Consider the following 15,576-nt stretch of genomic DNA (forward strand, 5'->3'; position numbering starts at 1 on the left):
CGGCTCTACAGTATAGCCTCTGTATGTACACACTGTACCGTGCAGATACGTGAGCCAACCAGCAGCTCCACTCTCATGTTTGTGGTCCAGCAGACACAGATTCTCTCTCACAGATCTGAGAGACTTGCGCACGCTTGCAAGTGAAGTGGAAGTGAAAACCTGATCTCTTTAATGTATCACCGCGCCAACTACGGACGTGCGGAAAGAAGGTCGCACACCTTGGTAGTTTGATCGCTATCCTTCCTCGGTGTCACGGCAGTGTGGATGGTAAACAGATTTGCCGGTTCAACGGACCTCACGCTGCAGTGACGCTCTGGGCACATTCTGTAGCTCCTGGATGAAAAACCTCACTGCCAACCTGAAATCGTGCATTATTGATGTTTAAATAAGGTTCTGTAAGCGACCCGCTGTTTCTTCGCGGAAACATGTCAGAGGTGCCGTAAAATGCCTTGAACGTTTATCTCCGCGGTGACGAACCTCTGTAGCCATTTTTTTTTTTTTACTTTTCCCTCCGTTTTAGGGAAACGCCCTCATCAGTGAGATCTGAGTACAGCAGAGTGGCCATTCGTCAGCGCAGATGAATCACAAGCCGTTGAGCTTCATACACTGATTCAATAGAGTGAATTAACCTGCTGCCGAGTGAGCTGTGCAGCCTGTTCCCATGGTGATGTACACTATTTAAAAGTGAGTCATCGCCTTTATAGTGAAAAAGCCACGCTTGTACCTAAACTTAACGCCGTGGGTGCCTGTGTCGGTGACTGACCTTGATGGAAGATCTGATAGGCAGCGCGCTCATGCTGAGCCTTTTTTTTTTCTCACGTCTTGTCGACCAGAAGGTTCTCTGAACGGCCATATGTTCCTTTTTCTTTTTTTTTTTAAGTAAGTGGAAAGATTCATTAGGTAGAAAATCTAAATGACTTTTGACACATTTGTAAAAGAAACAATCAGCATCTCTCACATGTAGTTGTATAAATATATATCTATTATATCTGTATTCTACTTAGCGGTCTAGAAGCATGTTTGCTACAGATAAGACTCCTGTTCAAACCAAACCAGTTTTCACGTCATTTTCCACAAAATGTCTCATCAGACAGTTGCTCAGATTTGAACTCATTTAAAGTCATATGAAGCTCCCCCATCTGTACAACTCCAACTGAGAGAGCCTGCAACTGGTCGTAGTTTTACACCGATATCATAGGCGTGTGCGTTCAGACTGCAGGCGAATCTGATACCAATCAGATTCCTTCTCAAATCCAATTTTTAGGGCTGACTGCCCACACTGTTTACAGCAAGTGTCCAAATGGAATGTGGCTCTCTTCAGAATGGGCCACATTATCGGTTGATCTGACAGGTTGCTGTAGCAACAACGTCGGAGCGGAGGCGTCGTCCAGCGTAGTGTGTAGTGTGTGACGTCATATCATTGCAACAGCGGCACTTGTTGCGGTACAGGCCCTGGAACTTGGCTTGAATGGAGCGATCTCCCCACAGACTGATGAGGCAATGAGTTTCCTCCTCTGTCCAGGGACCGCTGTTTTCTACGTCTTCTGTCCGCTCCATTACGTTACAGCTCCGCACCTGGAATGGCACTGTAATGGAAAAGTATTCTTGTGTTATTCTTTATCTTGGTTTATATTGTATGATCACTAGTAGCACGTGTAAACTGTTAGAATCCTAGGTTAACATATACGCATCGTATTTCATTTTCCTTTATGGCCTGCCACGGATGTGCTCATCCTCTCCCTGTACAGGATATGAGCTGTGAAATCGGTCAACTATCGTATAGTTGTTGGTTTGTCTCTCTCTGTTCTCCTCCCTGTTCTTTCCTTATCTCTTCCCCTCCCGGTCTACTGTATAAAAGACCTTCTTCCTCCTTCCCTCTTTGCACATGCACTCGCACTCCCATTTTTACTGTGTTTTGTGCCTCGGAGCTCCGATCCATTATTTTATTGTTTGTTCATTAAATTACTTATTATCCCAGCATTCCTGCATCGGCATCTTCGCTCTTTTCCACAACAGCACCCTCTGGTCTGACGCATTGGCTCTTGCGTCGCGTAGACTGACGTCACTGACAGTCAAAACCGATCAGTGTGTTTGGAGCTCTTCACACTGAGACGCATCTGTCCGAATGCGATGTGAAACTAACTCCCAAAGGTGGTTTCAATCCGTTTTGCAAAAATCGGATTTCATGTGATTTGTGAGTGTTCACACTATAAAAGAGCAATCCGGTTTCGATCTGGATGGGCTGAAAAGCGGGAATTGGGCTGGCAGTCTGAACGTGGCCATAATCACCTGGCTTGGTGGTGGAGGTTGCTGGAGTCTCGCCCAGCTGTCTGAGGATGGAGGCGGTGTTCCACCCTGTAGGGAACCCACGCAGACGCAGGGAGAACCTTCAAACTCGACATAGAAAGCAGCTGGATTGGAATCGAACCTGCGATCTTCTTGCTGCCAAGCTTTGCTTTGCTCACCCCAGCACCACTGTGCTGCCCCAGAAGAAGACATTTGTCATATGGAGACACAGTCCTGCTTTGTTTCACGCCCCAGAAGCTTTGTGCTTCTGATAATGCGGCATGTTAATATTAATTCAGCACTAATGGCTTCATAGCCGCAGTACAAGATATTAAGTTGTTATGTTAGCTTTGTTGGGGAGCTGCACATGTTCTGCTCATGTGTAGATGCACGCTGCTTTTCCAAGCAATATTATGCTGTGTCTTTTTAGAAAACTTGAACTGTTCCTTTACGTGTCCTTTAAGTTTCCTTGACAAGTTGTGGTTATTCTGGATATTATGAGAGATCTGAAGGGGTCAATTTAATTTGATGCAGGGAACTTTTCAGTAAAACTGTCATTTTTATTTGAAAGGAGGTTCGAGACAGTGTCGAATGTGTATTTAATATCCGGTAGAAGTATCCAGAACTTTTTTTCATTGAGAACTTATGTTGGCACATCATTTTTGTCTTTGCTGCAGTGTCTCTTTGACTGAAAAAAGCTAAAATCCGGAGTTTGGAGAATGTGACGCTTTGGCTTCAGTGTAGTGTTCTTTCTGTAGAAGCTCTGGCATTTTGAACAAATTTAACCATAGAATCTTGTAAATAAACTTTTATTTCCTCTTTTTTTGGGAGAGAAAGGCATTCTGGGAGGAAGACTTGACAAGAGTTGAGAGGTAGAGCAGAAAGAGTGACGTAAAGTGTTTTTTTCCTGCAAAAGTTCAAACGGGCTCGCACGCACACGCACGCACGTACACACACCGGAGAGGATGGGCTGTTTAGCTCTTCACTTTTTGTCATCCATTCTTAATAAAACAAGGAGACATGGCCGCCCCCTCATGTCATGTGAGGCCATTGTTGCTGCCACCGAGCCGAGACGACATAAACACGACAACAGTAGGGAACAAAATAAAGCAAAAATAACAAAACAAAGCAAAACAACAAGCAGAGGGATGATGGTGAAAAAATAAATAAATATATAAATAAAGAAAGAAAAAGGTGATTAAAGTTGCATTTCGCACCCGGAGGGGGTTGAGGGACGGGGGGGGGCGCATCCGTACAAGCTCATCCCCATGTATATCTCGTGCGTATCCCCGCCGCACGTGGAGGGCTGGGGGCCGGCTCTGCACATGCTCAGTGGGCGATGATGATGTGGGCTGACACATCGCATGTCGTGAGCGTAGTTACCGTGCTGAGTAATGTGACATTTAAGGACTCGCGCTTTCCCCCCCTTTCCTCGCACAGTTTAGAGCACGCACGCACGCACACACACACACACACACACACACACACACACACACACACACACACACACACACAGACAAACCCGTATCAGGAGTGTGGCTCCCTTCAGCCCAGAACAGCTCAGTGCAGAGTTCCAACATGGTCCCGCTATGACACATCGCTCACTAGTTTGTCCCGTTACATTCATCAGTATTGTTTTCATGAGTCTTCTGATTAGACGAGCATCACGCCAAGGCCCTTTAACCGCCACTCTAACGCAGTGTCACATTAAGTGTTCCAACACTCGCATCTGAGCAGAATCCTTGTTCAGGAGCGGCTCAGCAGCAGTCACAAGGGACCAGAAGGGAAGGTGAGTGAATAATGAGCAACAAAAAAAAACTTTTCATGAGACGTAGCAAAGCTATTTAAAGTCGCCTTTTTTTTTTTTGGAGAGTTCCATTTTTATCTTTGACTTTGATCTCCACTTTGGTGTCAGCAAAAAATGAAAATGCTGTTTTTTAAATGGACCAAGGCACAACTACGTACAGTACTGTATGTCTTACAATATGAATTTGTGTTTACGCACACACACACGCACATGCACAGTAGTGAGTAGCAATCTTATTTACATGGGGCAACAACAGCTTGTATCAAAAGCAGCTCCAGCTTCATATTTAATTAAAGAATGTAAAATAAATTTTGACTCTGCCTGCCCATGAATAAATAAATACCACCAGTCAAATGTCCCCGCCCACCCTTAAGTATTCGGGGGGAAACAAAATAAAACATAACTCAGCGCTGGAAGAGTTCTCATTTCTTTCCTCCTCTGGTTGCTGCGAAAGACATTAAACAGCGATTTATTGCTTCCTATGGTCTGTAAAACCTGACATGAAGGAAGATTCTAGGGCAACTGAGTGGAGAGGAAGTCTTTCACTGTCAACTTTAGAGCTGTTAAAAGTTGTTTTTCTATTGATCAGAAGGTCTTTAGTGTATTTATTGAGTAACAGGCAAAAAAAAAATAAAAATGAAGCATCCTCCTCCCCAGCACTGCTTTATGTTTCTTTAATCTAGCATATCGAAATACAAATTACATACACATCCAGCTTCATAAAGACTAAACAGCAGCAGCCTTTAAACTCTATCTTGTCTTCTGATTTATGATTAGTTTACCGTTGAGTGGTCCTAAAGACTCGGCTGTGGTCATGTGGGACATCAGCCAGTTTACTACTGTAGATATCCGGTGACATTATTGGTATGGATCACGTGTGACTGTTGTGCGTTGGAGCTCGGATCAAAAAAATAAAGGATCAGATTCTGCATTTATTTACATCGAGAAGGTTCCGTAAACATAAACGTCTGGCTGGTCCTGTGGGATGTTTACTTCTAACTTTGCGTTACTGCCGCCAGTCGCTGCTGCGTGTGCTTTGGAGAAAGTGATCTGCTGTTGGGTGCCTGATGGACGCAGACTTGGTAATGTCTGTTTATTAGTTTAGCTAATGGCTTTGTCCTTACATTTTCACCCAAAAACGAATTTAAAACAGTTTACGCAAATGGCAGATCCAGCATCATAGAGAATGTAAAATACACTTAATGGTTCCTCCCTATTAAAGGCCCCGTGTGTAAAATTTGGCAAGATGTATGATATATATGTTTGTAAAGGCTTAACACACCGCCCATAAATACAATGATAAAAGTGTATACACAGTACAATAAAAGTAATTTGGTTTTCCTACCCTTAGAACGGTTCTCATATGAATACAGTAGATGTTTCCATTACCAGTTTTCTATTGCGATATTTCATTTTTGGGCAATTGTAGATGTAATGGAAATGCAGCTAGTGTCTTTTTAGTGGTTTGTTGAACCGCATCAGTACAATTTCACAGCAGAGCAACTCATTCATTCATTTTCCATACCCGCTTAGTCCCGAGCTCAGGGTCACAGGGGTCTGCTGGAGCCTATCCCAGCTGTCTTAGGGTGAAGGCAGGGTGACACAGGGAGAACATGCAAACTCAGAACACACAGAAAGGTCCCAGGCCCGGAATCGAACCCACGACCTTCTTGCTGTGAGGCGGCAGCGCTAACCACTGCGCCACCGTGTCGCCCCAGCAGAGCAACTCATATGTAAAATCAAGATCAAACAAAAACAAAAAAAATTCAGAATATTTCCCACAAGTAGTTGTCTCCCTGCAAAACGGCCATCGACCCGCTCAGTCAGGTTCGCGGCAGCCTCCCTTGTTTTGTATGCCTACTGGATTTTGGAGCTCCAGACTGCGCTGGATTTGCATAGGCAGGTTTGTTTACCTTCCCCGCTTCAGAGGAGACAATATCATTCTGTTGTCTAAATCAGGAACAAAGTCTGTTTGTCTGTTTCTTTTTTTCCAGGGTGATTGTGCCTCGCTTCAGTGAACTTATTCCCTTTGAGTAGACCCCAGATAAGTGGAAGCGCCAGCTGTGGCATATGTTTTTCTCCCCCATTATCTGGAGATTATCACATCCCTCGAAGAGCGTCTCGTTTCGCAGCAACACAGACATCGATGGATGTTATTTTCAGGTTCACCATCCTTGATTGCTCCCCAGTAGACCCTTCACTCCGCTCCCCAAAAATCTCTTTAGAGACCTTAACGGGAATCATCATCACTTACCAAACAGAATTTTCGCCGTCTAATTACAGCTGTCATTCACAGAGACACTTTTTACCCCTCTTCCATTTTCCATACATCAATACCACTCAGTTACATAAACGCAAACATTTCCCACTGTGCATAATTAGCCAGACGTGTCAGATGTCGGAGTCGCTGCATTCACAACATGCTGGAAAGCTTCCACGAGCAGAGGGACGCCTATCACCAAAACCCACAGCAAGTTAGCGGGGAATTGACTGATAGCACGTTTCGTTTCGTACCTGTCACTCGCTGTTCCGCTGTGACAAAAGCCCGTCCTCTTGTCGAAGTTTTTAAATCACTGTGGTGGGACCTGCATTGATGTGATGACAGGCTGAAGACAGCTGGTAACCTCGCAGGACGGCTTTAAAAAAGAAAATAAGGAAAAGTTCCGCTTAATAACGTTCTGTCTTTCATTGAGTGCTTCTAAGTTATGATGACAGCAGCGGGACGCTGACGGATTTGATCGCTGACTTCTTAAAAAGCATGTCAAGCTTCATGTTTCAGTGCCTCGCATCAAAGCTGCGTTTGTCATTTCCAGAAAGAAAAAAACATACACACACACGCACGCACACGCACACAGACACACACATTTTACGTACAGGTAAAGGCATATTAGATACAACAAAGACTCAGGATTGTGTGTGTGAATGTACCGAAAGCTACAAGAGTAATGTTAATGTAACAAGAAATAATAATAGTAGCAACAAAACAACCAAACAAAAGAGAAGTCTGCAGTGAAGCACTCTTGCACAAGTAATCAGCCAAGATAGCCAGTTTATCTAGTATTTTTAGCCCTCTGTTTACAGCCAGGTTGGAGACATTTTTTGAATAGTCTGAAAACAGTCTTTAAATTCAAATATCTATCTGTCATCAACTCGACTCTTTGGAACTTTGGAAAGCTAGCCTTGCCCGACTTAACATACGAAGTGTATGTCACAGGTGGATTGGCTTTTCCTGTTATGCTGGACTACAGCCATTATTTTTTATTCATTTTCTAATTTCTATTTATTGATTTTTATATTGCTAAGTTTGTGTCCCAGTGTTAGACAGTTATTGTGAGTAATTATCTATTCATGATTTCTTTTGAGTGAATTTGGTAGAATATTGCAGTATTTTGCAGCTCCACAAACTCCATTCATTGACTTCATATAACATCATTGACTTCATATAACTTAATTGTTATTTGACATCTTCCCGTCCAGCTGTCTCCCAGTAGGGATTCACCTTTGGTTCACTGGGACATCTGCATAATGTCAACAAAGTTGAACGAGATGTGACTGATAGTTAAGAGTGTTTGTCCTACGACTTAACGTCTCTGTCTGTCTATCCCTTGACTTTCTCTCTTTTTATCTGTCTCTCTCTCTCTCTCTCTCTCTCTCTCTCTCTCACTCTCTCTCTCTCTCTCCGATACACACACACAGACACATAGACACACAGACACAGACACACACACACACACACACACACAAGCAAACAGCGTAAAATCCTCTTTTGAGCCTTTACGCCAGAGGTCGGGTCTGGACTGAACTAAATTCTAATGTAATATGCTTAGTCATCAGAACAGCAAAACAGCAACGGCATGAACACACACACGCACGCACACACACACACACACAAACACACACTCAGTGCTCAATCCAAGTAAGAGCCTGTCATCCAAATCTCCAAATGCAGCTAGACATCCCCCTCCCCTTCTCATCTTACCCCCCCAATGCCAAATCCAGCCAGCGGTGCCTGTTTGTTTCCATGACAACGGCCCGAAAGTATTATATCATCAGCGAGAAGGGAGCAGAGCACACATGCGCGCGCGTGCACCCGTGCACACACACACACACACACACACACACACACTCAAAGCACAGGCCCATCCCTCGGTGCCCTTTCTCCAACCCCTGTTTTGGAGCATACGGAGCCTTGCCCACACCCCCCACCCCCTCCCCTCTCTTCCCCTCCCTTGGTTATGTAAAGACTCCTAGCATCCTTCCTTCGGGAGATGTGACATCATCACCTGAATGTGAGAGAGGATGCAGTGGGGCGGGAGCAGAAATTAATTTGTGGTGGGGGGGTGGGTTGGTGTGGCGTCCCCCATCCACAGCTGCTCATCCGTCCCGGGTCCCTCCGCGGCGCTCGCGCCGAGGCGAAGTGTCACTTTTAAACAAGCTTTCGGTGGACGAGTGGCGAGGAAAAACCCTTAATGGAGGCGGCCCGCATTAACAGCACCGGGCCGACAGAACAGCCCACTTAAGACGGGCTGAATAATTCACCGTGACTACATAAGCTTATGATTAACATTTTGCCTTACTAATGAAGGCGCTAACTCTCACGGTGCAACCTGTGAGCGAGGAGATAACTGCGCTTTTTATTGCGGCGCTTCTTGTTTTGACAGCGCGCACGGAGCCTTGTGTTGCGCTTTCCCCTCATTAGCTGAGATGCGAAGAGAGCGCCTGCAATATTACTTTTAACCATGCGTGACCAAGACATGCAAGCAGCCGGTGGCTTTAGCCTTCGTCCCTTTTAGTGGTTAAGTGGCGGGATCTCCAGGGCCTGGGACTGGAGGGAGGAGGGGTACGTGGCCGGGTCGGAGTGGGGGTGATGGTGGTGGGGGTTTCCAGCACGACATCTTATATTTAAACAGCCGAGATTTCAGGAAATCCCCAAAGATTTCCCAGCACTACTCAACCCCTTCACCCGCGTCTCAGTTATAAATAAATACGGTTATAAATAAATACGGGAGATGGTGGGATTGAGGCGGCGTAAACGATGACGAGAGGAGCGAATACCCACCGGGGGTTTGTACTGTAGACATGTGGAGCCAAGTTCCAGGCCAGCTGTACCTGCACCGTGTGCTTGCATTGTGTGAGCGCTTCTCCCACGGCCATGAATAAAACAACCAACACACGCATACCTGAAGTGATCAGTGCTTTTTTTAAAAAAAGTGAGGCTCGGTCCTTCGACAGAGCGCGAGATGTTTCGCCTTTTTTATTGCTTAAATGAAGTGTGTGCAACATCGCGTCACGCTTGATTCAATGTGCACTTCACCAAAACAAACAAGCACAGAAGCCACATTATCCCCCTCTTCACTTCCCATTCCAGTCCCCCGTTGCCTGCTCGTCTTCTGTGCCCAAACATTGAATATCATTCATTTACATGGTGATCACTTTTTTCAATTTCATTGAAAGGTCCATTCCCTGCAATTTGTTTATTGACTCAAAATGAGAAGATCAGTGGATCCAATGGGCTGATGGAAGGGATAAAGAGATTTTCAAACACACCTACGAGATTGTGTGTTCACTTTCTGCTTATTCTTTCTTTGTGCCACTAGTTCTTGGACATAGCAGTTTCTTTTTTTTACCCTGTAGTCAAGTTCAATCTTAATTATATCTCCACTGTTCCACAGTTTGTTGTGTTTGGATCTGCATTAATTGAAAGATTTTTTCGTGCCACGATTTAAGTTTTAAAAGTACACACCATAGAATTGGATTTGCACCTTGATGGCCCTGTCCAACCATTTCGATGCGAGTCACACCAGCTTGCTGTCGGCAGAGCACGTGACTCCTCAAAGTTCAGCTCAAGCATATTGAGCACTGAGTTCTTCGAGTTGCGAAACTCGATGTGACGGCAAGATGCAAATCTGCTCTTTTAGCGAAGGCTGATGTTTCATGTTCTTCTTCACCCACGTACGCCACCAGAACATGAGGAATCCAAACAAAGGTCAGCTAAATACTTTACTTGTTGTTCCGCCAAGATAAACTCTGCGGAGCGTCTGAGGACGAGACCCGAATGAGGTTTAGCAGCTATGGCGTGACACGCCGGTGCACGGGAACTCGTGCTGTGGAGCGTTAAGCAGAAAGCAAAAGGTGCCTCAAGAGCTCCGGAAGGAGGAAAAGCAAGCGAGCAAACAGAAGTCATGCTGCATCTCCGTCCCGAGTCCCTCGCTGGCTCACGGAGAGTTTGTTTGAGATTTGACCAACACGGGATGGTGCGAGTCAGCAGCTGCAGAAGGCAAGACAAGGGAGGAAAGTGCTCCCCGCAGCAGGCTGATTGATACGGTGATTGTAGAGAACAGGAGGGACTAGGAAGACTGCAGAGCGGGTAACAATGGAAGCGCTCTCTCGTTCTGTGTGTTTGTGTGAGGGGGCGTTTCTTGCTCAAACACTGACACCAGTTCAGACAAGATCAAATTGAAGTTTCAAATCCGTCGTGTTGCTTCAGTCCCATCCTATTGAGGACGAAGCGCAGCATCACCCCGAGATTTGCCACAAAATACCGAGTTCAAGGAGTTGTCTGCCCAGACAACCTTCCCTAAAAGACTTCAGCAAACGAGCTGTCGAGTTCACTTTAATTCCTCTTATTCACCCGCAGCCCCCACAACACACTAACCCCCCCCCCCCGTGTGCACGAGGCACATGTATTTTGTTTTCCAATCCCCAAACATCATGCATAATGCACCGCGTCTCGACCAGCGCTCAGCGCGCGCCGCATCAAACATCATTGCTAATGGCAAGTGTGCTGTGGAGCGGCGGAATGACTCCCCTCACGTTTTACAACTCGCGCTCTATTATTCTGTTTATTTTTTTTGCCCACCGCTTCCCTCCTCCCGCCCTACGACCCTGCCATTTTAACACACTCTGCCCGGAGGGACCGTTCTGTTGACACGGAGTGTGTCGAGAGTGACACAGCTGAGCTGGCCGGAGTTGCTCATACTGATGGAACGGATCAAAGTGGACGGCGATGAGGCCGAGCGTTCAGAGCGTATCATCTCTGAGGATGAATTTAGTGAGTAAACAGGGGATTATTTAAATCCCTGAACTGACAGTGCGATCCAATATTGATCCCATTAGCGTGGTGGCTGTTTGAGAACAGTTTGCTGCGAGGAGCCTCCAGAAATGACTTATTCTCAGCACAGGAACTGAGCTTTTTGCGACTGTTTCACACCGGAATCGGGAATGTGCAGGTGATAATGAGTCATCAGTTTTACAGTGAGAGCAATTTGACCTTGGAGGTTAACAAACATCTTTTGCCTGCAGTCATCTTTTTTTTGTTTTGTTTTGGTTTTTTTTTTTTGGTTTTTTAAAAGAGCCTTGAATGAGTGCTCCTTGTGCTTGGCACCTTGGATGTGTATGAATGTGGGATCCGACCTTTTTGGATTGATGGATGTATGACAGCGTTGTGCATCTGTCAACTGTTAAGCACACTGTGCTTTGGTGCGATGTGCCACTGCATCACTCATTTCCAAGCAAAACATCAGAGGAATGATTCATTTTGATTGTTCTTTCTCACGGACTCTATTTTCTACAGAAATTTAGAGGAATGTGGAGACAGCAAGCAGAGTCATTTAATGAAAACACTCTTTTCCTCCCAGTCTTCAAGCCCTGAAAAGAATTTCAAAAGGGGTTGATTTAATGACTAACGAATTAAATAGCTAGCTATGATTGTCCCTTTTTCTAGTTGAGTCCATAGACCAATACAATATCAATATGCATTTTCTAATCAACATACTGTTTTGCATGCAATCTGGTGCAAAGAGTCGAATGAGGCCTGGCTGTGGCCGCCTTATGTCACCAGGCTGGCAGTGGAACCTCCGGAGGGTTTTGCACTTCATCAGTGACTTGATGTGTCCAAACAGCTTGACCCTCAGCCAGGACAGCGGAGCTTCTTAGTGACCGGCAGCAGACCGTGAATGAGCAGCTGCTCTGCGTGGTCATGGATTGGGTAACCGCGCAATATGTGCGATGGCACTCGTGGCAGAAGGAGAGACGCCCCCTGCATAGTAGATGTGGAGTAGCTGTGGTGTTTGCAGTCAATATGTTTTGTCATTTTGGAGACTAAAAATTATTGCAAGTGACTCTCAGTATCACTCAGTATCATCTCACGACGCACGGACACGGACGCATGTGTTGAATTGACCTTGTTGAAGCGTAATGGTTGATTTATGTAACTGGCAACTCTGAATTGTCTGTCAGTTTGAGCGTGGATGGTCTGCATGGCCCTGAGATGAACTGGCTACTTTTCCAGGGGGCGACTTCACCTTCACCCTTAGACAGATGGGATAGGATCCAGCCACCCTGCAAGCCTGAGTGCAGCAGAATCAGTGATAGATCATGGATGGATGGATGGATGGATGGATGGATGGATGGATGGATGGATGGATGGATGGATGGATGATGCTGACACCAGTTAGTATCGCTCTCAGTAACGCTCTCCCCTCGCTACAGTCCTCAGGTCTTCAGCCCTGCTTCTGTCCAACAATCCCCTCCAACATCTTCTCCAGTTTACGCGCTAATGTGTTTCCACTTTACGTTGACTGCTCTGCTCATTAAAATCCCGTCAAGAGGCCAAACATCTGCCCACATTTCGTTAACTCCAGTGCCAGTAATGCAACTCTCAGCATTTTTTCCCCCGCTTTGCTGCGTGCGTACGGACGTATCTACACACCGACATCAGGGCGGACGGACAGACGCGATCGGCATGTGTTTGTGATTCGGATTTTTGGAGCGAGATGCAGAGTGGAAAAAAAAGTGGAGTGCGAATATAAAACACCTTGTTTACATGGAGCCAAGCTTCTTGAGGGAGCGTGCGGCTCGACATCCCATCTGCACCCGGACGTCTCATGGGAAATTGGTCTTCATGCTTCTTGGAACGGTAATTAGCAGATGGGGTTTTTTAAGTGCAGCCCTTTTGAAGATTTCAGTGGTTGGGTTTTGCCGCGGCGTTCCTCTCATTTTATTATTAGTCACTTGTCAGGCTGGTCTGTCAGCGCACACACTTTGTCTACTGATAATATGTATACTAGGGATGCACTGATACCACTTTTTTACAGTAGTAAGAGTAAAGTACGAGTATGTGCATTTCAGTGCTCACCAATACAGATACGGGGTGCTTAATATTAAAGGCCATTACACATTATAGAATTACTATAATCTTTCCACAAATGTTCTGTTATTTGAATAACATACCTAAGCATGCTTTTTTTAGAACATGGAGAACTGTCAACAACTTTTACTGCAGTACAAACACAAATTCAACAGAATGGTCTTGTACATACATATACAACTGGTAGCGTTGTCGTGGTATTGGCACACATTCAACTCTTGACATCGTTAGCGGTACCCGATACTGGTATAATTTTGGGTGCATTCCTAATATACATACATAGGGTCTTATTTCGTTCTATTTATTTTTTAATTTTGGATTCTTTTGCTCAGATTTTGACTGAACCAGCTGACAAGGAAACCTGTCGCAGTAAATATTGAACGCATCCAGCTGTCCAAGCGGGACCGCTGTCTTTTCCCGCAGGACGCTCTCTGCGTTGTGTTGGGGATGAAGATACCGGAGATGTGAACAGATCCAGCGGTGGGAAACTGAGTAAACTATTCCTTCCCGCTCGTGTTTCCACTCTGCAGCACGCTGCCAAGGCGTTGAGTCGGGAGCTATGAAGAAGCTGAACGTGGGTGGACTCATTTTTGCTCTGGTCTCTTGCAAAGTCACTCTTGTTTATTCATTCATTCTTTCACCCACCGGTTATTTTACCTACCCGGTGTGTGTGTGTGTGTGTGTGTGTGTGTGTGTGTGTGTGTGTGTGTGTGTGGAAGGAGCCGTCCTACGCCGCGTAAGATGTGGGCAGTGCGGGCTGCCTCCGTGTCCTCCGCTCCTCCGTCATCGCGGAGCCTTCCTGCCCGCCCACTCCGGAGTTTTTTCGGACTAATAACCACTGCCTCGTCTTCTCTGCCAGCAGTAAACTGGTTGACTGGCAGCTGCTTCTGCTGCTGCTGCAGTGGCCAGCTGCTGCTTACAGACTACTACAAAGTGTTTCACATTTTTTTTTTTTTTTTTTTTTTTTTTGATGTGGTCTAAAAATGTTTTCTTCCGGAAAGTGATTCATTAAAACAGCAGATTTCCTTGACAGCAAAGCAGGCACTGCTTCTCAGCGATTGTGTGCATTTGTTTGAAGTGTCGCACATCAAGTCTGCATAATGACACCAAAGCCAAAGCCATTTTTTTTATATACTTACTTTGAATTATGAAGAATGTACCCTGAGTTAGAACAAATACAATGGAATTTTTAAGCAGGCATGATCCTCCCTTGTTTTCCAAGTGAATTCTCGAGCTGCACTTACATTCTTAATAAATACTGTTACAGCTTTTAAAGACTATTTCTGCTCAGTGCAACACTAAATTGACTCTGCCAGCATGTCTTGAGCCAACTGATTTTCTGGAAACCTCCACTGCAATTTGACAAATTTCAAATCATGCTAGACGGCGCCTCGGAATATATTCACCTTCCGTCCCTCAAGCTGGTTTACCAATCTAAAAATGAACGGAGATGATGATGATGATGACGACGACGATGAAGAAGAACACTTGGCCGAGCCACTTAGCACTGCCGCTAATGTTTCACCAGCGTGCTCCCCGCTTCTCCGTGCGCGAGTGATCACAAGCGCAAGCCCGGCGGAGCCCAGCGAAGCCCAGCATGGCGTCTGGCTGGTGTGCCTGCTGAGATGTGCAACAGATGTTCTCAGTGGGACGTGAATGCATTCCTAATTTATGTGTGCGTGCGTGTGTTTGTGTGCGGAGGCGGGCGACTCTGACGCTTTCTGGGGTGAAAGGCAAAGGTTCCTTGGGGTCGGTTCGGTGGATGCACCTGTCCCGGCCTGGCTGTGGGGGCCGAGAGACGTCAGGAAGCCGAGCAGAGGGGGCAGAATAACTGCTAACTTCTCACTTTTTTTGTCTCTGTCCTGCTTTTATTTCCTGCCTTTCGCCATATCAGTGCTATAAAACAAGTATGGAGGAGTTTGCAAAGCGCAGCTAAACTCCAGCCACCTTTTGCTCGTCGTCCCACTGGCCTTATCCTAAATTTTCCTCTGCCTCTATTTTTAAAAATAGAGGCTTCTCTCCTCTTTGCCCTCACTTTGTCCCGCTGCTCTTTCCTTTATCCCATTTCCTTATTCGCTCTTCTCCGACTGTACTCTGGAACTGTCCTAACCGTGTGCGTGTCTTTGTGTGTGTGTGTATCTCTATCTCTCTCTTTCTCTCTCTCTCTTCCAGCTCTGCACGAGTTCCCTACAGACCTGTTCACAAACAAAGAGAGAACAGAAGGAGCCGTGGCCCTGCATGTCCTGTGTGTAAGTTTGTCCACGCTGCACACTCCACACTGCTGCTTCAGACCACAATGAAGTAAAATAGCGACGGCTTAGAGGTGCAACTCTGT

At 45.8% G+C, this 15,576-nt stretch overlaps 1 protein-coding gene across 1 annotated transcript in view; it reads left to right on the forward strand.

Moving 5' to 3' along the window:
- The window catches only part of LOC142894184 (sodium/potassium/calcium exchanger 3-like), a 39,503-nt gene that overhangs the window by 9,938 nt on the left and 13,989 nt on the right, over window positions 1-15,576 (forward strand). Inside the window, exon 3 of the mRNA XM_076035402.1 lies at window positions 15,414-15,490. Coding sequence (XP_075891517.1) covers window positions 15,414-15,490 — 77 coding nt within the window. The remainder of the gene's footprint in view (window positions 1-15,413; window positions 15,491-15,576) is intronic.

The sequence above is a fragment of the Nelusetta ayraudi genome, unplaced genomic scaffold, assembly GCF_046127955.1.
Source record: "Nelusetta ayraudi isolate G7.1 ecotype Tasmania unplaced genomic scaffold, CSIRO-AGI_Nayr_v1 ptg000004l, whole genome shotgun sequence".
Taxonomy (NCBI): domain Eukaryota; kingdom Metazoa; phylum Chordata; class Actinopteri; order Tetraodontiformes; family Monacanthidae; genus Nelusetta; species Nelusetta ayraudi.